The sequence below is a fragment of the Micropterus salmoides genome, unplaced genomic scaffold (genome assembly GCF_014851395.1).
Source record: "Micropterus salmoides isolate LMB-PRFRI ecotype aquatic unplaced genomic scaffold, ASM1485139v1 Ms_hic_scaffold_332, whole genome shotgun sequence".
Taxonomy (NCBI): domain Eukaryota; kingdom Metazoa; phylum Chordata; class Actinopteri; order Centrarchiformes; family Centrarchidae; genus Micropterus; species Micropterus salmoides.
In genome coordinates, this window is record NW_024042618.1 from 1 (window position 1) to 23,229 (window position 23,229).

At 41.2% G+C, this 23,229-nt stretch overlaps 1 protein-coding gene and 1 pseudogene across 1 annotated transcript; both read left to right on the forward strand.

Annotated features, from left to right (window-relative positions):
- The first annotated feature begins 2,594 nt into the window (after window positions 1–2,594).
- On the forward strand, window positions 2,595–18,174 carry LOC119884260 (WD repeat-containing protein 81-like). The gene is given in 13 exon segments (XM_038694718.1): window positions 2,595–2,849; window positions 3,618–4,125; window positions 4,894–6,284; window positions 6,287–8,458; window positions 8,556–8,663; window positions 8,788–8,987; window positions 9,200–9,381; window positions 9,656–9,821; window positions 10,114–10,279; window positions 10,411–11,241; window positions 12,052–12,197; window positions 12,375–12,557; window positions 16,352–18,174. Coding segments are annotated over 12 exon segments (6,234 nt in total). The 5' UTR covers window positions 2,595–2,849; window positions 3,618–3,763; the 3' UTR covers window positions 16,679–18,174.
- A 1,174-nt stretch (window positions 18,175–19,348) lies between these two features.
- On the forward strand, window positions 19,349–22,405 carry LOC119884261 (annotated as a pseudogene).
- The last annotated feature ends 824 nt before the right edge of the window (window positions 22,406–23,229 follow it).

Genomic DNA, 23,229 nt, shown 5'->3' on the forward strand with positions numbered 1-23,229 from the left:
TAGATTGGTTTTGTGGCACCTAGTTTTCTTAATTGAAACTCCTATTTCATTTCATTACATTTTGCTCTTAGGTTCAAATGGTTGTATTTTTCTGTGAATGAGATTATTGTTGGTACAAGGGAAAAATAGAAGAAAAAGTCTTGTTTTCTTATTCGGTGCTGGCAAACTGATGGCTTGGATATTTTACTGGTGAAAATAATTGTTGATATTACTTGTGCCAAAACCTAAAACCTGATTGTGCAAAATTTCTGGAGTCATGACCTTACCGAATTGTGGCCAAATAATGTTGCTGAATTATGTCAATTTGGCCATGTCTGCCAAGAATGTGGCAAGTAGTTACAGGGAACTTTTTTGAGGATCATCTAAATGTGTTTGCACCAAAAAATGGAATTTGTATGAGAAGAGGAGAAAAAGCTTGTTGTGTTATGAGGGATAACATAAATTGCTTTTTAAATGGCTTCCTGATGGCACTTTCTGAACCAAAAACTAATCCTTCCCTCAGCCCATGGCCTAACTGTCCACCAAACTGAAATCTGTTTTTTTAGCGATCCATCCAACAAACAAGACAAACAGGCAGAAAATAACCTTGTTGGTAATAACACAAGAACAAACAACTTTTATCTCTCTCCGTTTTTATTGGTCTATTTTATCTCTATTTGTCTCTCTGGATTAAGGCAATGGACTTCTGAAAATATAAGGTTTTCCCCTTTCATGAATTTATTTCCATGTAAACATCTTTAGTTATAGCGTGAGAGCTTCTCTCACGTTGTTGAGTTGACAGAGTGATACAATACAAAAGTACAAATAGTTTTAATTGCAGGGCTACTTTAATGCACTGAGATGCACAGTATGCATCATTGTGTCCACCCTCTTTCCGTGTACAGTAAGTTTGGGCTATTTGCAGTGAATGCTTTAAACCAAAACCAGCATTGTTCTTTTGCATTTTTAACACATTCTGCTTGGCAGTACAATAAAACTACTAAGAGCAGAACTAAGAGAAGAACATAATATTCTGAGCCAAGGAATGTCATGTTCTCTGGCTGTATGTTTTCTGTAAAGTGCTGACAGTAATTATGTTGCATTGGTGGTATGCTGAGATGAGAGAAGCTTTTCATTTGTGTCCCTGTAATTGTGACTCTACAGCCCAGTGTGGGATTTCAACATTCATGCTTATAGACTCTTTTTAACCAATTTGGAAGACATGCAAACTTTGTTATAATCTGGGCAGTCCATGCATTGAGTTTTGACAATAACTGCCTTAATTCTGTCCCTTTTCTCTATCAAATGTGCTTTTTGTGTTGCTGTTTTTTTTGCACCAGTGGTTTGCACTCAATGGGGCCAACCAAAATATGCTTTCAAATCATACAGTCAATTAACAAAGTAGCAATGCTTTGTGCACAGCAAGACTCACACAGCAACAAAAACAGAAGAAGACCATTGACACATATTCATTCTATTCAGTCTCTGATTACATTTATATTAAATAAAGCAGCCAACTTCAAATCATTGCAAATAGCCAGATTTGGTGTAAGTTTGTAAAAAAAATAATTCAGTATAATAGTTATTGTAAAAGGGAAATCAATGTGATGTGGTAGAAAAGCCATCAGTTCACATGGCACCACATATTATTAATATACAGCAGTAGTGGATAGAAGTCCTGATGCAGTTATTTTTATGGGACATTACAGAAGACTGAGTCAAATATGGAGCCAGTAGCCTAAAACAAAGTTAAAGGAGATCAAATCATGCAAATATACTGTATATCTTCAGACTGCTGATGGATGGACATAATGCCACCTTGTGGAGATGACCCACACTGCATTCAGTCAAGCAAATATGAATTTGTATTGAACATTGTACTCTGTGAACTTGAAGAACTGTTAATTTCAGAAGTAATCTATGATGATGTGGTTCCTAAAATAAGAACATGTAATTTCCAGGGACCTTAAAGGACAGCAAAATGTGCAGGAGACTCTGTAAAAGAAAACAGAATATCAAATATAAAAAGGCATTTTTCCCATTTGGAGATGGCATACTTATACTTATTTATTCCAGCATCCTTTGCACTGTGTACATGTGTAGGCCTACACGTATACATGCATATGTACCTGTATATCACATCCACCTCAGACATGTACATACCCCTGCATCCTTTGCACTCTGCTCAATGCACTATTTGTCAATATGTCTATATTGTTTTTGTTCATAGTGTGTATATTTGTGTTGTCTACACTGAAGTCTGTGTCTGATTTTATTTTATTTTTATTATTGTGATTTGTATTTTTGTATGAGTAAGCACATCGTGAGCAATGTACAATCCAGAGTGAAATTCCTTGTATGTGTACACATACCTGGCAATAAAAGCTGATTCTGATTCTGATAAACTGCAGCCTTTTCCTCACTACTAAAACTAAGTTAGCTTAAATCTATTGTTATATCAAATGAAATAACATATTAACTATGTACTTCTGCTCTATCAAGTAACCGCATAAATAATTTCTGATGTTTATCAAATGTTTATTGCAGGCCATTGAGGAAGTAGCCCTGTTTCGCAGCCGCTTGCAGCAGTAACGTTAATCACATGAGACGAGGCTGGTATCATGTGAGGCGGCGCTTATTAAACATGGCGCCTCCAACTAGCACAGAACAAAACACCAACGGCTGACTACTGTTGTTTGTCTACGGACACGCATTAGTAAACATCACAAAATGGAGAAAGTGATTAAATATCGCTCCAGTGTGTCCGCGTTTAATACAGTTAACTTAATGTAGTATAAATTCATCATGCGCGAAACCGGCGGTGCGCTGTTAGCTTAACGCTAGCTGTCAACTGCTACAAGGGGTGTGAGGTGAGCTAAACATTAAGCAGTAGCAGAAAGCTGTTGTTATGTAATTACATTGGAGTTGCACTTACCCAGTATAGCTGCTCTTGTTTAGCGTTGTGTCAATGGTGTTAGTAAGTATATGGTGGCTTTTTATTTGCTTGAGTTAAGTGTCGTACCGTAAGACACTTGGTTAAGCTAACTATTAGCCTGAAGTTGACGTTACTTCCCCAATTGTCTTCTTAAAACTCTGCAACTCACTCTCCAATGTTTATACAACGTGAAGGGGGTTGTCATTATTAAATAGCATTTACATGTTTTGTTTGAAGCTTACAGTATCTGTAGTCTCGGTTTAAGTCTGTATAAATTGTTTCTTGGATGTTATCTCTGCCAACCAGCATACGACCAAGCTAACGTTATACTAAATGCATTCAACTAACTGTTAATTGTACTATGACCGTTCTGGGATTAACGTGGGTTATACATTTAATTAGACGCACTGAGTAATAGTTTTCTGTTACTGTTTAGCAAACTTGCAGTGGAGCAACTTTAGGTGTTGATGGGGCAGAGGCAGTTCAGTCATGTGAGCGGAGTTGAGCTCAAACTTCAGAGACTTTGAGAAAGAAGAATTAGTCATGTGCATTCACCAACAGCATATCACTCTTTCATTGCAACAACCTCCTTTACTCCTTTCTGGAAATCTCTCATTACAGAATTGCACAGCAACATTATTTTTTAAAGTACTACAAAAGCTTTTGTAATTGTCCATTTATGCTTTTTTCCTTATTTTCTCAGAGGGACAGACGGAGGAGGAGATTAGGTCTGCCCTTGATGACTTTGATGTCTTACCACATGAATGTCTGAAAGTCGCAGTTGTTGGAGACCGCAAGGTATACGCAACAGGGCATTGTGCGACTCTTAACAAGCATCGGAGACTCATCATGGATTGGCTGATGCATGCAGTTGAGAAAGACTTGGGGGTTGACCGACGGCAGCAATGCGCAGGTCCCCGTCCTAGGGAGATCCTAGCCCTTGTTCCTACTCGATGGGTGATGTGCCTGAGGGAGAGGAGGGTCATGCGTTGTCCCCGCTTTGACAGCATCAGTGAAGCAGAAATTCACACATACCTTCAATGTTCCCAGGCAAAGTTACCTCCTGGCTGGACACGAGTTTGCGTTCAGGGTCTGAGGAAAAGCAAGCTGAGCTACAGATTGGCCAGAGACCCTTGCCATCAACAAATGGAGTTCATGTTACAGGATTCTTATGTCAAAACCATGCTGTGTGTGTCGCAATGCAATGTCAGGTACTATATAAACTTTGTTATTCTGCTGTAAAATGTGGCTTTGCTTGGTACCTCATATCTGTGCTAAAGCTCAAAGTAAAAAGTCTCCCTTTAAAGACTATTTGTCATTCTCATAACAACTGACATAGAAAGAGCTTAACAAAAGCTTTTCTGTTATAATCTTATGTAGAGCTGAAACATTTCATTGATTGAATTGATTATGTAATAATTTTGATAATTCATTACTTGTTAGTTATTTACCTAGCAAAACAATCTATTTGGTTCTACCTTCTTAAAAGTGAGGATTTACTGCTTTTCTCCATTTTATATTTGTTTCAATTTTATAAATTTACTGTCTTTGGGTTTCGACGGTAGGTCAGGCAAAGCACATAATGGGCTTTGGGAACATGTGCGAGGCATTTCTTTTGCACTTATCATCAACTGCTTATCCTGCGTACAGGGTTGCGGGTGCTATATATACTGAAAGCACGGTATATGCGATCAATATAATAACATTCTATGTAGAAGTAACACACTATTTACACTATACAATCAATAATAATTATTTGCAACCTTTTACAACCAGATAAATGGTTAATTAGGTTAATCTACTATCGAATTCTATGGGTGGATGTCAGTTGAATGTTTGCTGCAAAATTCAAGTTTAATTGTGTAAGATTTGTGCATGAGTTTATAATACCTAAAAGGAGAAAAATAGATTGATGTCTCATGTCAATGAGTAGAATATGCTTGCAATAGTAATACATTGTCTTTTGTTCTCTTTTTCAGGAATCTATGGCGTGAAGCTCATTACAAACTTGTGCAGCCATATGCAGGAGCCAGTGAGCAGATGCATGCTGCAGCCGTAGATGCAGTGCGCCATGCTTTGCAGAAGCTCTTCAACTCCACATTCATCTCATCTGACAGAGTGTCACCATCCCTTTCTCCAGCCAGAGAGAAGGATAACTGTTTTCCATCCAGTTCATCCTGCTTTTCCAAGTCTCAGGCAGACCATCTGTGTCCTAATGTTCTGCCTGCAGAGTGTCTGCTGGAGACTGCAGAGATGCTCTATGTGATTCTACCTTATACTCAGTATTCGCTTCATGACATTGTCTCCTTCAGCCCAGCCAAGCTCGCTAACAGCCATGCCAAAGTGTTGTTCATTATCTACCAGTTACTAATAGCCCTGCAGGCATGTCATGCAGCAGGTCTGTCTTGTGGAGAGCTCTCCCTGCAGGACGTAGCAGTAGATGAGCAGCTCTGCAGCCGTCTGAAGCTCAACCTAGCCCATTATGAGGAACTGGGGATGGAAAGGGACACAAACATTGAAGTTACTGGCAGACAAGTGTCAAAAAGTGTCCTGCCTGGGGAGAATTCATGTGCGAGCCAAGAGAACAAGAGACTTTGCAAAGACTGCTTTGGTGATCTTAAGACGTTGGTTCTGGACTGGGTCCATGGACGAGTCAGTAACTTCCGCTACTTGATGGAACTGAACAGGTTAGCAGGACGGCGAGAAGGAGACCCTAATTATCACCCAGTGCTGCCTTGGGTGGTGGATTTCACTGTGCCATTTGGAAAATTCCGGGACCTCAGGAGGTCAAAGTTCAGGCTTAACAAGGGAGATAAGCAGCTGGACTTCACATATGAGATGACCAAAGAGGCTATGGCAGCTGCAGTGGCTAGTGGGGTAGGTGGAAGTGGTGTAGGTGGAGACTTCAGTGGCTCTGTAGGTGCTGGTGGTGTTGGACAGCCGGATCACCTGCATGTACCTCATCACATATCTGATGTGCTCTCAGACATTACCTACTATGTCTACAAAGCCCGGCAGACACCCAAGTCAGTCTTGTGCAGCCATGTTAGATCCCAGTGGGAGCCTAATGAATACCCAGCCAGTATGGAGCGCATGCAGAGCTGGACCCCTGACGAGTGCATTCCAGAGTTCTACACAGATCCCTCCATTTTCCGCTCAGTCCACCCCGACATGCCAGACCTAGATGTGCCTTCCTGGTGCAAGTCTTGTGAGGAGTTTATTGAGGTCCATCGGCGCCTTCTGGAGAGCAAAGAGGTGTCACAGCATTTACATCATTGGATAGATCTCACATTTGGCTATAAGCTGTCTGGTAAAGAAGCTGTCAAGGCCAAGAATGTGTGCTTGCACCTAGTGGACCACCACACCAATCTAACACCTATGGTGTGGTTCAACTGTTTGACCAGCCCCACCCACCCCGCTTATCTCCTTCCCAGTATGCCCCAGCAGAACCTCCCCTCCTTGGCCTTGCTGTTCTTAATGTGCCTTCTCTACACATCCCTCAAATAGACACCGTGGCTGACACTGTGGATGGAATGGTGCTGGAGTCCACAGGGTGCGAGTCCAGTGGCTGGACCATGGTAGACAGAGATGAAGAGCTTGAACAAGGTATGGAGGCTCTGGACTCATTAACATCCACTGGCTCGTCCAGTTCTGTGTCCTGCTCTGTGCCAATGCCAAGCAGCAGTACGGCGGGAGGAAAGATGGGAGGAGAGCACGCAGCACTGATTGTATCTCAGTCCCCGAGTTCGTTCCCTGGTGATTTCACAAGCGGCTTAGGCCCTGGTTTACGCAGTGCCATGTTACAGAGAGGTGGGCAGATGAACAAAAAACATGGAGAGGGGAGTGTGACCGCCACCAATGCAGAGGAAATCAAGATAATCCTCCCTGAAGGCTTCAACCCATTGCAGCCTTTGGAAGAGCTAGAGAAGTTGAACAATTTCTTGGTGAAGAGTCTGCACGCTGAAGTATGGCATCCAGCAGCATCTAATGACTGCGTGAGAGATGGTGTGATAATTGAATCTCTACCGTCTCTTACACAGCTATACCAAAGAGACATGCAGGCTTTTGGTGTTCTCATTGCTGAGATATTCTACTCCTCTAAACTGAGAGGACTGAAACCAGGCAACCCCCTCAGACAGCGTTTCCAAACTGTTATGAAGCTATGCTCTGCCAATCTGCGTGATGTACCACTGTGTTTGCATCATGCTCTTGAGACACTGCTGCCTATTGCAAAGCACTCTGGAATAGCACATAGAGAAGTACCTGACTGTGCACGTCCACTCCTTTTCAAATATGATCCCATCTGCGATGGTCTGCCTCCCCCAAACCCTTGCCAGTTATTGAACTCAGTAATCAGCCCCTTTCCATTCCCTTCGTATTTTGCAGCACTTCATCATTTTATCTTTTCCTACCATGCCAAGATGGAGACTACCTGTAGTCTTCAAGGAAGAGATGTTGTCTTTCACCTGTGGCAGCAACTTGAGACACTGTTGCAGGGTAGCATCACAGCTGAGGGTCTTGAGATTCTTTTGCCCTTCATTCTAGCCCTCATGCTTGAGGAGTCCACTGCTGTCTATTCTGCTTGGTACTTTTTCGAGCCCATCTCTAGAGTACTGGGTCCCAGAAATGCAAACAAGTACTTACTGAAGCCGCTGATCAACGTTTATGAAAACCCTCACTGCCTGCGAGGTCGTTTCTATCTTTACACTGACTGTTTCATTCTGCAGCTGATTGTGAGGCTTGGCCTGCAGGCCTTCCTGTCCAGCCTACTCCCCCATGTGCTGCAGGTCATCACTGGCTTTGAAAGCTGCATCTCAGGCTCTGGCGGGGAAGCTTGCAAAGGGTTGAGGAGTGGCACATGTAATTTAGGAGAGGAAGAGGAAGAGGACTTTCAGTGTGGCAAGTTGCGGCCATCTTCCGGGTCTGTTAGCGGGAATATGGGAGGTAGCAGTGGAGCCAGTGGAGGAGTTGGGGTGGTGGGAGACACAGGGATGGTCGATTACTCCTCTGGCATCAGTCTCAATGACCAAGTGTTTCTTTCAGAGGCAGAGGACTTTCAGAATGGGTTCTATGTCAACAGTGGAGCAGGAGTGGCTGCTGGGAAACAGCAGAGCCAGAACTCTGCAGCCAAGGATCAAGACCAGGAGTCTCTAAGTGTGGGGAAACTAAGTGACAAAAGCAGCACAAGTGAGCTGTCTCTGGGTGATGGAGACTCAATACGGGATCGAGCCAGTCTCAAATCAGCTGACAGCAGCCAGGACCTAAAACACGCCAGTGAGGGAGAGGAGGGAGGAGAACTGGAGGAAGAAGAGGTGACAGAGACTAATGAGGGTAAAGATGGGACAGATGACCCTGCTGTTCCCAACCTGGAGCTCACTCTCTCTGGTTGCACCGAAGCTTCAGGAGCCACAGTTGCCACTCTGGAGGCTGAGTTTGTAAATGGAATGACACTGGAAGACACAGAGAAGGGCAGTGTGGGAGAGGAGGATGATGACCATGATCCATCAGAAGAGTCTGAGGAGAAAGAGCAAAAGATTCTTCTAGGTGAGTGAATGGTTGAGGTTTATGTATTAATATGTATATTTATTAATTATTATCTGATGCTAAAAACAAATGGTTTTAATCATGTCTCCACACACAGATACAGTCTGCAAAACAGTTCGATGGCTGGCAGCAAAGCTTGGACCAACCGTGACATCTCGATACGTAGCCAGAAATTTGCTGCGATTGCTCACAAATTGTTACATTGGTATGCATTTTAGATTTTGCAAATTGATAAAACCAAACTTTGAAGTTTTGAATTTTAACCCAGTGTTTGTGTAAGTGCATATGTTTTCTTTATCCCTTTTCCTTCTCATGTTCTCTGCCTGTAGGGCTTGAGAAACACCAGTTTGTGTCTCCTACGTCTGAGGAGAGCAACCTGGAGAGTGTGGGAATGGGCAGCGTGTATGAGAAGAAACCAGTGGTTGGTGACCAGACAGCAGGGCCTGTGTTGGACTGTCTCATCTACATAGCACAACTTTATGGAGAGCCTGTACTCACTTACCAGTACCTGCCATATATAGGATATCTGGTAAGGCGGGAAAAAAATGCATACTAATTAGAGAATGTACACTCACACATAAAACCTCCCTTGGCCTATTAAACTAGATTGTTTGTTTGTTTTTTTATGGCAAATGGAAATTTTTACCATTTGCCATAAAAATGGTCATCTTTTTAAGATAATTATTTGTCATAGACAATTAACAAAATTTGCTTTGATTTCACAAATGTATATGTTTCCAGGTTTCTCCACCTTCTTCGCAGCGTCTTAACACGCGTAAGGAGGCAAGTCTGCTTGGAGCTGTTGCACTTACACAGAAGATCATTGTCTTTCTCTCTGATACTACTCTGATGGACATGCTCATGAAGATCAATCAGGATGTGCTCCTGCCACTACTGGACTTGCTCACTACCCCCCGTATGGGGTAAATAACACGCATACAACCACACACATACTAGATGTATGTTGAGAAATAGCTTGTGATAGTTCCTGAATGTTAACTTCAGCATGTCAAATATCAGAGTCATTGCAAAGTATTGCAGATTGTTTTTTGTTACAAACTTTGAAAAAAAAAAAATAAATAAAAAATACAATGTCTTTTTAAATTTTTGTGTTGAAATAGAATGTATTCAGAAAACATGCTAAAGTAGATCTGTCATTCATCCTCTGCTCGGTTGTACCCACTCTGCTGTACTCAGGTTCCCCAGCGGGGTGCAGACACGCACTGCCATCTGTCTCAAGACACTCAGCCTGATGGCTCTAATCTGTCTGCGCATTGGGAGGGAGATGGTGCAACAGCATATGGCTGACACTCTGTGTCGGTTCTTTGCTGTCTTCTCGCTGCTGCATTCTCTGCAGCCCCAGGTATGCACATGGACAACGCATAAAGACTGACAAGCGTCACGTCAAGTTTATTTCTTGAATGCTTTCAACCAGATCAGTTACAAAGAGCTTTACAAAAACAAACGACACAAAGGCAGATGAAAATATGGATGAAGATAAAGAGACAGGGAGAGAGAGAATGTACATTTGTGAGCGTGGCAGGATGTTTTTTCTTGTATCAGGTTAATTTAGAAGTTTCTTTATGCAGTTAATACCTATTTCTTTTGAAAATGGAATTGGCAATACACAGGTCTCTGTCTCTCTTGCATTGTAGCTTGACAGCGCCCCTCGAAGAGCTGTGGGAGAAGTTACGGTCGTGGACGTCTGCACACCTGAAGGGTCGAATGTGACATATGAATTAGGGGTATTGGAGGAGCTGCAGACTGTATTTAACCCTGAGATGGCCCATGCATCCTACATCCCCTTCTACTGCCTAATAGGTAGGAAACGCCTCATCTTATGTCAAATACAAAATACTCTATCCAGCAGGAAGAAGGCATAGGCTGTGCTAAAAATCTAATATTTATACACTTCCGTGGTATAAATCAATGCTGTAATGTGATTTCTCTAGGTGACGTGGCAATTCGGAAACTAGTTCCCAACCATGAGCTGGTTTGGCAGTTGGTCCAGTCCTACCATCAGAGTTTGAGTCAGGAGAATCCAGGGACCAACCTCACAACAGCATCTACAGTGGAGCTACCTCCTTCATCCATGGGTATCTCTTCTGGTTTTGGTGGACGTATGGGTTGCAGCCCATTCCCTGCACCCTCGACTAGCTCCACCCTGCTTGGAGACTCCCTCCCTGAGTCAGGCACATTTGGGAGCCACCTCGTAGGAAACCGTATCCAAGTGTCTCGAGACACTGATTATGATTGTAGTCAGAACCTGGGCTTGTCCAACTCTTGGGGACGCTCCAGTCATACCAACCCCATCATCACCGCTGCCTCCACCTTCACCACTCCATCCGTTGGAACAGCTTCCTTTTCCTCCTCCTGGGTGACAGGCCCCACCCCAGAGGACAGTGCCCTGAAGCAGGAGCTCCCTCGCAGTGGTCGCTCCCTGCAGGGGAACTGGCTGGCCTATTGGCAGTATGAGATTGGCATCAACCAGCAGGATCCACATTTCCACTTCCACCAGATCCGACTGCAGAGCTTCCTGGGTCACTCGGGTACCACAAAGTGTTTGGCACCGCTGGCAGGAGAGGATTACTTCCTTTCTGGTAGTAAAGACAAGACTGTCAAGCTTTGGCCTCTCTATAACCATGGTGATGGGACACAGGAGGTGGAACCCAGCTTAACGTATAATGACCATCGAAAGTCAGTTTTCTATGTTGGACAGCTAGAGGCGTCGTTGGAGGTAGTCAGCTGTGATGGTACTGTGCACCTCTGGGACCAGTATACAGGTAAGTGAGATCAAGCATGCACGCACACACACAAATGGAAACAGTGAGAATGCTATGTCAGCAATGTAGATGGTAGTGAAGTACGTACCTGTCAACTATACCACCGCTTTGCTGATGAAGGATTAGAGCTGGAAGATATGGCCAAAAATGTTATCACAATAAAAAGTTTAATATCCTTCGATATCTATATCTTTCGATTTTAAAGACTGATGGTTAATTGTGGTTAAACTCTTCTTTACGGTTAACACTTGATTCCAAACAGTGGATCACTTCATAAATCTGAGGCAGAACAATCAAAACAATTATGCTGAAATATTTGTCAACAAATATGCATGAGTAAAATTATATAAAAGCTGTTTTCAGTCCTTTTCCCTCTACAAAATCTTAATTAAAAAAAATGAAGTCCTAATTCGTGTGTGATTCAAGTGAGTAAAATGCAACATTTATTGAATATTTATTGAACATGTGTTAAATTGTTATTGAAATAAATTGAATTGCGATAATTTTTGTTTTATTGTCCAGCCCTATGAAGGATGGTAGTGAGACTTTATGGTGGTGTTCATACTGTAAACAATCTTTATTTTTTGCAGCAGCAGCAAACACAATACACAACCTTAACACTATTGGGCTGCTACCTGAGCATCAAGCCCATCTTATAACGCTGTAGCCAAACTGAACGTGCATCATGTTTTACCAACGCCTGGTTGTGATGCCATTACTACCAGGAGGATAAAGTTGTTTGTGTGGTTAGTTGGGAAGACAAAGTAATTGTACTTTTCTATGTAACTACACTTTATCTGTTGTCCATAGGTAGGCAGATCCGCTCATATGAAGCCGTGGATGGAAAGAATCCCATTACAGCTGTCACCACCATGCCAGCTCCACACTGCAGTGTTGTGTTTGGCAGTGCAGATTCTGTTCTCCGCTTCATTGATCCTCGCAAACCAGGATTGCAGGTAGCAAATTCACTTAGCGTGGTTATTCACTTGAGACCTACACCACACAATATCCAACAATTATCAATCATTAATGTGTTTTCAAAGTGATAGCACTTTTTACACTTTTATATAGTTATAGTACACTATATAGTTATTTCATCCATGACAGTGAGAAATCCTCTCCTGTGTCCCCAGCATGAATTTCGTCTGGCATACAACAATGTGAGTGCTGGGCTCATCCGGTACCTGGCAGTGAGCCCGTCAGGGCGCACTGTGGCTGTAGGTTTCTCATCTGGCTTCATTGTTCTGTTAGACGCACGCACTGGACTTATTCTGAAGGGCTGGCCGGCTCATGAGGGAGATATCCTCCAAATGAAGGTATAGTGTGTGGTGTTGTTGTTGTTTTCTTTACCTTATGTCTGAGTAAGATCTTAGTAGTCAGTGGTGTTCATTAGATGTGTGTTCAGCTTTTTGACTAATGGAAAATGTCAATAAAACAGATTCCATCAAGAGATTTAGCTGTTGACGTCAAGAGGTAATGAACCGGCGCATGTCCTCTGTATTTTTTGGACGTCTTTGCCTTTATTTAAATAGCAGACAGTAAAAATGAGACAAGAAATGGGGGAGAGACGAAGAGAGGAGGGATGACATGCAACAAAAGTTCTCTGGCCAGACTAATCAGGGACATTGCAACTACATGGAGAAACTTGTTGGCCACCCGGGCACCCAAGTTCATTGCTTATTACAGGATTCATTTCAAATAGTTATTTCAACTATTTTGGAACATTATGCAAGTACTGTGCATGTTTTTAAATTATAACAATGATAAACTAGGGTAGTTAATAATAATTTGAATATATGACAGTAGACGATATATTAAAATCACAGTTGAATAACCAACAGTCTCTAGAGAAAAGGGAGGAAAGGAAGATGAGCAATAACTAAATTTGTGCGCTTTGAAAAAGAAATATGTGAATTCAAATTTCTGGCATTGACGATGTTGCCGTTTAGCAGCAATGCTTAAATTTTGGAGTGTCTTTAAATGCACCAAGGAGAGTTTAAAAACAGTCCCCCCTTTCTACTATATTACCAAACCATGATAATGTAACAATTGTGGATGGAGTCTTTTTCTGTGAAACTGTTCCCAAAATCCTCTTTATTTTTAGTAACTTTCATAATTGCTTTTGCAACAGTACAGCGTTGTAATGCCATAAAATATGAAAACTGCAAGTGGGTGAATACTAAACACATTTTAGGCTCTGCGTGTTCGTCCAGGTTGTAAGGTGGAATTTACTGCTTTTTTGTTTTTAAAGATGATACCTTAATCAAATGGTAGCTACATGCATACTTAAACCCTTGTTTCACCATGTTACCCCTATTCAGTATGTGTTTCCCAACACACTCATTGGACTCATTTACGGTCAATTAGTTTACACAAGACGTGGGCGAGGGGGCGGGTCATGCACTGTCACAGAAATGGGCGGTCGCTCTCCATGCTGTGGTCAAACTTTGTATTCTGCCAGAGAAACTTCTTGCTAAACGCAGTGGACAGTTTCTGTAACATGACTCTAACATGACTTTGTTAGTGTGAGATGGTGGGATTTCTGAAATAACAGAAGAGTTGCATGGGTTTCAGGGTTTTGGGTGATGGGTATATAGGATCAAATACAACAGGCCTCTAGGCTTTTATTGTTAGGAAGATCATTTAGTTCTGTTTCTTTGTTGTTTATTTCACAATAAACACAAACCAGTATTAGTATTTGTTGTGTTTCTATAAAATATCTTATGTCTTTTGAGCAACAAGATGGAGAGAGCCAAAGTTGGAGAATATTTATATAGTCTTCTGCTAGCCAATTTGTACATTTTGGTGCATCAATCAGCAGAATCTGTTGGGTATAAAATCCCATCAGGCTTTCTGGTAAACAGTGGAAACTTTTTGGAACTGTAGAAATCACAGCCCACACAGTGCAAATCAGCCAGTCAGTTGTCACTTGTGTTGACTCTTTCTTTTCTCTCTCTCTTCATATGGACCAATTGCATATATATGTCTGACCTAGACCTCTTGGTGGGTTATTTGATAATTTAAAGAGGTGGTATTATGCTTTTTGGCTTTTCCCTCTCCTTTATTGAGTTATATCTTTTTTGTGCATGTAACAGGATTGCAAAGTGAAAAAGCCGAAAGTCCAGCCCAGAGGGAGTTCCCATCTCCCACAGAAAGCTCTGCTCTGAACCGCTTGAGAACAGCTCATTTGTAGTCCAGCCCTTCACTTCCTTTACTTGTGACATCACAATGAAAACGCGTCATTAAGCTTGCCAAGCGGCTAGCGGGGTCAGACACGCCCTCAAACCAAGCTACTCGAGAGTGGAGGCCCTTTGGCTCGACTCGCCTTTGTTTGGGTTTCAATTGTAGAAATGTTGTACCTGTACCTGCTTCCAGGTACTTTTTTTCGTATCACCTCACTTCTGTCGAGGTTCCAAGCGAGCTGAGGGATACTAAAATGTAACGTGAAAACATGACAGACTGCAGTCAGAGAGAATATTCACTATTCACTGCATCATCATTGCGTGTGCCAGACAGAGGCCAGCAACAGAAAGTTTTATATTTTACAGTTTTTGTATGGAATTTCATCACTAAATCCACTTCTGAGAAGTTTTGAGGTGAGAAATCAGCTGTGTAGATTTTGAATATTGACAGTTTTACGAGAAGTGATGGCAGAACAAAAATGCTGAGTTGAGGAGCTCCGCAAGTGGCTGCGGGAGGAGCGTGTGAGGCCGGCCAGCCGCGCGCTCACAGAGCCCTCTGCTCCTGCCGAAAACACAGCTGGAAGGTTTTCATCCCGCTTATCTGTCTTTACATTCTGAGTAATACTGAAACGTTTTAACCGTAGATATATTTTAAGAGCTGGTGTGTGTGTCACATTGAACATTACGTCACGGCAGTTGTGTGTGGCGTCGCTATGACGACAAGCTACGTACCATCTCTGGGTACTATCTGCAATGGAAAATGGAGCAGGGCCGAGTAGAGTCGAGTCTATCGATTTGCGCTATGGTAGCATTTTTCGGCAAGGCAGCATAGATCATCAGAACACCGGAAAAAGCTCAACGTTTAGTGTTAATGATAAGATGTGGAACAATGTTGTGTGGTTGTGGACTTGAGTAACTTATACCATCTGCTAGGTTATGGTCGCAGTCTGAAGCGGCTTTGATTACCTGGGAACTGAGCATGTGCAACTCCCAACAAAGATTTTGTACAAATAAGATGCATCACTCTGTAGCTCAAGAGTGGAGTGTACAACACATAGGGTGAACAGAGGAGCTGCAGCAATGTGCAGTATGAGGAAAAATATGTTCATTTAGTCTTAATTTAATACAATATATGTAATAACTTGAGCTATTGTATGACATCAGTACTGTCCCAAATGGAAAATTGCCAGGAAATTGTTGAGCCTGTTACTGTATTCCTGGCCCACATCACATACTCAAGCCAGAGGGTGTGGCTGTACTTTTCAGTAGTCATGTGATAAATATTCAAGAAGACGATCGGCCAAGTGGCTTTTATTTTGACATTCCCCAAAGGTAGTGGTGGAGAGATAACTAAGAGGTACAGATATGGTGAAAGTTGTACCCAGCAAATCTGTTGTCAACAGAGCGCAAGGATGAGCAAACTTTATTTAACCCCAATTAGGTCAAGGATTGTATTTCTAGTTTTAAAGGCACAAGTTTAGGCAAATATGGACACAGGTTACTCATTAGAAAGACCACTTGTTCTCGTTGGCACATTAATATTACTCAATATCAATATCAAACTAATTGAACTTAATACAGCTGAAGGTTCTAACTTTCAGTCAAATGATTTTAATAGTTTTCATTAAATCTCAAGCTACACTATGTGCTTTTGAGTGGGAAATGTCCAAGCCTGATTTCTGTCTGATTATGTGTTCCACGTGTTTCTTCTTCTTCTTTTTTTTTTTTTTTAAGAATTCTAATATATGAAATAACCATTAACATTTTCCTCCAAGTATCTGTATTTGAAACTTTGTTTTAATTGCACGGAATGCAAGGAATTGCGTTGCTTGGCATTTAATCACAAATCTTGCAAAAGGATGTTGCACCGGTAGTTTTTACTGGGATATAACAGTCAGTGACTTCCTTTCTTGTGGTTTACTTTTCAGGCTGCAGAAGGAAACTTGGTCATCAGCTCCTCCACTGATTACACACTCAGTGTGTGGAAAGATCTGGAACACAAGCCTCTCCGCCTGTACAAGTCGCAGTCCGACCCCATCCATGCCTTTGACCTTTACGGTTCAGAGATCGTAACTGGCACAGTCGCAAACAAGATCGGGGTGTACTCCATGGCAGATATCTCCCTGAGCCCTGCTAGCAGCACAAAGCTGAGCTCAGAGAACTTCCGTGGCACTCTGACAAGCCTGGCAGTCCTGCCCACCAAGAGGCTCCTGCTGCTGGGCTCTGAGAACGGGGCCATCCGGTTACTAGCTTAGAGAAAATCTATGGCTCCCAGCTACACTCTTACCACTGACCTTGAAAGTGTCTTAATTGTGAAGACATCAGGTGTCTGAGCTCTCTGTCCCTTCTCCTGTGCTTGAGGTCAGTTGTACTCGTAGGGCAGTTGGTTAGATTCTCTAAATTGCTTTTTGGATGAAGCAGCACAAGTGAAGGAATTGTATAAGCTTCATGTCTACCGAATCTTGCCACTCTGGCTGTTAGCACTAAATTTAACATTTATCATGTATAGTAAATCCCACGATTTTTTAAAAAGCCTATAGATAGTATATAATGGGGAAATTCTTATCTTGACAAGGTAATATATTCTTTTGACTAGGTCAGTTATTCTGTTCAAAAGAATGAATCAGAAGATGTCCTCAGGAAGGTGGAACCAAACATGGTTCTTACGTAGTGTTTACACTTTCCAAATAGATGCATAACAACACCAAAAATACATTGATCACAACTTTCCTTTCCCTTGATGTTACATGCGTATCCAAATGCACTGATGAAACTATGCAGTATTTGTAGATCATTAGTTTGTTAGTATCGTCCCCCCAACCCCCCGTGTTTCATGAGAGATGTTTCACAGCAGATTGTTTTTTCATCATGAACAATAAAAGTACACTCACTGTTTGGTCGACAGTCTTCGTGCATCTTCTCAGAGTGGAGACGCTTCAGTTGTTGTCATTTACTGATGCACAGCCTTCATTCTAATGCACAAATATGGCCTGAATTGTAACATTTAGATACTCACTCAGATTTTAAAGTTGAATGTTTTTATCCACTAATAAATTACTTGAAATTGTTTTGGGATTTTTAAACTGTGTGTTTAGAGATTCTTGATTTAGCAGTCAGTACCTGTAGCAACATTATACTGGAAGTATATCTAGGCAGATGCCACTTTGACTGGGTATGCCAGTTGTTAGACTCACCACTTTCTAATTTCTGACTTAAAAAGGCTACCATAGGAATAGTCAATGCCAAGATAAACAGTTTTGTATTTTAACATTTTATATGTAACCGCGTATGTTGTGAAGATACCAACAATAGTTATAAATCCATTAAAAAATGTGGTTTAACTTGCTTCTTTGTGTAATGCAAATGGAAATAGACTTTTCTTTGCCCAGTTTCCACAAAACTCTTAATGAATCTATAAAAGTTTTGAAAGGCCATTAGCATCTAACAATCAAAGCTCTCATCTTTGTGTGATTTTGTCCCTGTCATGTTGTAAAACACAGCCTACCTTTCTTTCTTATTTGCCCAAAGCTCAAAATGCTCTAACAAGTGTACTATACCTTTTGATATTTTGTGTTTTTGTATATCTGGAGTGAAAGCTCAATAATCATAAAACAACAAACTTTGTTTTAAAGAGAACATTTGTAGTTGCGTATAATTGGTTACGATTGTTCCAGTATATCTTTGAACATTTTAAGAGAAGTCAACAAAAACGCTTATTTATTAACTGGATTAATAAAAGCAATTGCTTCCATGTTTTTGTGTGTGTTCTAGTTCTGTGTGGTTCAGCAGGATTCATTGTGACTTCCAGCCTTGCCATGCAATCTTGGCCGAGTCACTAGAGCTCAGATTGGACAAAGTCCTCTCTTGTGTTTACAGACTGCTGTCATGTGATCTAGAAGATAATCACTTTTGCTTAGTGGCGAAATTGTGACCAAATCGGCTTAATAAGTTTATTTTTCTTTCCTATCACCACAGTTCCTAGACTGAGCAGTAAAGTGTGGCAGTTTGTTCTGTGAAGTTGGTAATATTTCAAAGCCAGGGGTTTCTGGGAAGCGTGGACTTCTGTTTTCTTACATCAGATGTGTAACTCTGGTGTCAGAAAGTTGTATTTTTTTTTTCTCCACACCGATTAACCACACTTTAGCAATTAAGATGTCTTGTGTTCTGTCAAAGATTTATTTGTATCATGATATTGTTAAAAAATATTCTTAGGTGTGTCTTAATTGATGTAACGGAAAGGTACGACGGGTCTAGCTTCGAGTCATTAGCTGAACCCACAAGTGTTCACTGACCTTCCAGCTCTAGTTATTTCTCACATGTAACTGTCCTTGTTAGGGGGATGACAGTAGCTCAGGCGTCTGGCAAGTAGATATTGGTGTTCTCTGAGAATCTTACAAGGTTGATTCTTATAAGAATGCTCTTTACAAGTTACAAGTTCTTTACAAGAACTCACTGTCTCCACAGATTAGAGTACAACTCATGGATAAAATAGATTCCAATATGACGAAGCACTGGAATCAAAACATCAGATAGATTAGTTGTTCTAGGTTAAGGCCAGCTAAAGATGACCTAATAGGGAAACCTACAAGCACAAGGGGGAAGACATAAAACTGAGCAGATATTATCACCTGCCCATTGACATGCAAAATAGCTAAGTGTCGGTCTTCAATATTTCACCCTGATGAGTCTCAGTAGCTACATTTACAAACAAATAGTGGCTTAAACGAGGCCCCGATCAATGTAAGTTGATATTTAACTGTTTGCTGAGCAACTGCCAATCTTTCACTCTCAGGAATTCTGTCATCCACAGTCACTGTGTCGCTCCTTTTTTGGACAAGGCAGCATTTTTTTTTTCTAATTTAATTTAAGGTAAGATTAATATATTTTGATAAATGTATTGTGACACTTCTGTACATTGCAGTTATTTGCAGACTTGGTAGAAAATGCTAAATATTACTCAGTTCATGGAGTTTTCATGTTTGTGTAAGGTCTGCAAAAGGGGCTATGGTACCAGTACAGTGCCCTACTTTTGACTTATTTTTTTTTTGTCCATATTATGTTGGATTGATTACAGATTCGACACCACGATGCATTGATAATCAAAATTGAAAAGTGGATTTTCTGTCCTTTAAAATGCAAAGCCAATACCCATGTTCTTGAAAAATAAATCTGCAATACTCAGATGTGGTTAGCACACATTTTGGTGCCCGTTTACATCTTTTGCGCGACTCCCATGTTTTAGGCATATTTCCAGATGATCTGGGTTCCTTTAAAAGAGAGAGTGATTAAGTAAAGCGAACGCGTTTGAGACCTGCTGACAATACAGCAAATAAACTAAATACAAAAGGTGAGTGCTGTGTTGTAAGAGGTTTGAACACGAGATGTATATTTATTGCCTCATAAAAGTGACCAGGCCACACATTATTTTCAGCCAACATAATTTCTCTCTTTTACAGTTGCGTTGTAAGGACATGGACCTTCGTCTGACACTCCTGTTGATCTGTCTCTGCAACCAAGGAGTCACTGTAATCACTGATTTATAAATAAATCACTTTTAAAATTATGCTAGATGATTATAATCTGTGCTGATTATGAAACGCTTGTATAGATTGTTGTTTTATACTATCTTTCCACTCAACAGAATGGTGAGGTGGCAGAAGATGAGTCAATTCCTTTGGTGCCTCTCATTCCTTTAATGCCCAGCCACCCCAAAGAGGTTAGAATTTGGTAGCTTTTTCTGTCACTGTGCTTGTTGTGTCATGGTGGTGTTCTGGTCATCCAAAGTGAAAAATGTCTCCTTGAATTTAACGTTTTCTCCTATTCCTGTCATTAGATACTAGAAAACATAAGTACAGCACAACCAGAAACTGCAGATACCACAGAAGCGCCTGTAATTGCAACAACCATAACTAGTAGGCCCAACGGGGGCTCATCAGAGGAGGAGCAAGATGCAGGCTGTCTTTCTATCGGCCGAAGCCCACGGTCCAGGGAGGCCATTGCTGCTGCCATTCAGAAACTGGGTATGCAGCTGCTACAGAACCTGGAGACAACGCCAGAGCAGCCAAATGTCATCATATCTCCCTTCAGCATAGCATTAGCGCTCTCCAACTGGCTTTAGGTATGTCTGCTGCAGGTTTTAAATGACACAAACAGCTTGTTTTCTACACATAAGATGTAATTACCACTCACTGATGAATTGTGTCAGGTAGTTTATAGTCATCTGGAGACAAACACTGTTTATAATCAATTGCACCCCTCTGTTTCCAGGTGCAGTAAACGAGACAAAGGAGCTGCTGATGCATCATCTGCACGAGCACACTGTCCCCTGCTACATGAGTCTCTGCATAATGTCTTTGTGCAGCTCAGAAGTGACCTGCAAATTGCCACACGGATCTTCCTGCGCCAAGGTTAAATACATACTTAAGAACACGACTTTTGTCCCAATCATTTAATCTATACTACTAGTTGAGACTACACACCTCTTGTTACGGAAACATTCATTTAGTTATAATTTATCTTGTTATAATGCTGACTTACATAGAAGAGATTAATATGAATGAATCAGTAGAGCCTTAAAGAGTGTATATTTCTGTTTTAGGGTTTGAACCAAAGCAAGACTCATCCATGAATCCCAACGTATATGACTCAGAGCCAGCAGTCTTGGAGAGCCTGCAGCAGATAAACGACTGGGTGAGAAAGCAACAAATGGAAAGATGACAGAATTCTTGTCTGCTTTACCACCCAATCTGCTCCTCATGCTCATTAATGCTTCCTTTCAAAGGTGATACGCCACCATGTTCATAAAATTAGCTGCTATCTAAGATGCCATGTTTGCTGAGAATACTCATTTCCCAAGATCCCAGTTGAAATGAAGTTTCCTGTATTTGCAAGTTTTCCATTTTCACATGTTATGTACGTTTGAATTGTTCTGACTAAAATGGAGACCCTTTTCCACACTACCCACAGGAGAATGGAAAGCTCGATTTGACGCGCGCTTTACCTCTAGAGGTGTGTTCTACCTTGACGACAAGCACATGGTTGATGTTGAAGTGATGGAAGATGCCAAACACCCCTTGAGTTTATTTATTGATAATGAACTGGAGGCTCAGGTAAAATACAGTTTTACAGTTTAAATCCTGTCCCAAAATACACTCATACATTTATCATATAATTACAAACATAGCTGCCATTTTAAAAACACACTGTTCTTTCTACTTGTGCAGGTAGCGAGCTTCCATTCCAGGCGCATGAGCTTGTTGGTGGTGATCCTCTGTCCGGCCAGGTGAATGTGTCTTCACTTTATGCAAAGATGAATGTCTCAGACCTGTATAATCGTCTGCCCAAGGAGAGGGCGGTTCAAGTTAAAGTCCCAAATTCAAACTGGAGTATGCTCAAGAGCTACAGGATGTTTTTATCAAATTGGGTAAGAAGGCATTATTTCCCCTGGTCTTGTTATGTTATTTTCACCACACACAAATTCATAAATTCTTATTATTTGATGAAAGTTTTGAACATGCTACAGACTAAAGGTGAAAACACATACTGTCCCTTGAATTGCCTCTTCCCTCTCTGCTCTGTAAGGCCTTGGAGAGATGTTCTCCAGTCCCAACTTAGCTGAGATGGCAGACGGCCCCCTGCTGGTGTCCAGTGTGATGCACAAGTCCAGCATGGGATAAATGAGGAGGGTGCGAGGCTGCTGCAGCCACCACTGTGGTCATCTCAGGCGTCCAACCCTGTTTTCCACCTTAGCCAACCGTTCTTCTTTGCCCTTATGGACGATATGACTCAAGTGCCGATCTTTTGGGTGTCATCACAACCCAAAATCCTGGAGCTCCTATCTTGCAGAGAGGAGAACCCGGAAACAAAGATAAAGTGGGATTCCCAATTGATAAGATAATGTTGGCTCATTTGGAGGCCCACTAAATAGGGACTACTTCCGCACAGCTGTCCCAGGGAAAACCCAGACCAAGACCTCTATGATTGTACAGATTAAATGTACATTATCACTTAGCTGGATCAAATGTGCGTGAAAACAAATGTTTCATTTGCTCCTTTGTTTCATTGTAGAATAAACATACTGAGGAGTATCCATTGTAAAAATATATTTACAGTTTTGCTGCATTAGATCCTGGTCAAGTAACTTAATATTACAATTAGATTCAAGAAATGGTTTATACCCATAGTTAAAGTTCTCTTCATTTTCGAGTTAATTGATTACACTAAATTTCCGACATGTCACAATGTAGGGCCATTGTCACAGCATTACTGCATCATTTGTATTGTTGAAATTTTAACAATGTTATCCAATAGGAAAATAAACTGAATTGATTTGAAGTAGAACATGGTTCTGGGTTTTATTGTCTGTTACTGTAATCTGAAGGTAAATTCATGCACAGAATAAACTGAGAAAAGACACAACAGACATTTGTAGATTGCTGATGGCAATTTAACATGGCCAATTTTATTAAAATGCCAGCAGTCTGTGTGTAACTAACTTAATAGAGTTACCTTTCAGGTGCTGTGGGAAGTAACTAACTAATATTTGGGTGGTGCTCCTCTCTTTGACAAAACAAGTGATTGATAATAAAGTGGTGGCAATTATTGACTGCAATAAAAAACATTGGGTGTTGCAGTCTTATCACATATTTTACAAAAAATGTTTTAGTTACAGTCATTATTAACTTTATTATTAATTTATAGCAACACATTGTCTACTACATCTAAAATATTAATTCCTCAGTACAGGTGTGTTTGCGAGGTAAAATAATAAAGGGAAATCTTTCTTCTTGCATAGCTTTCTCAAAGA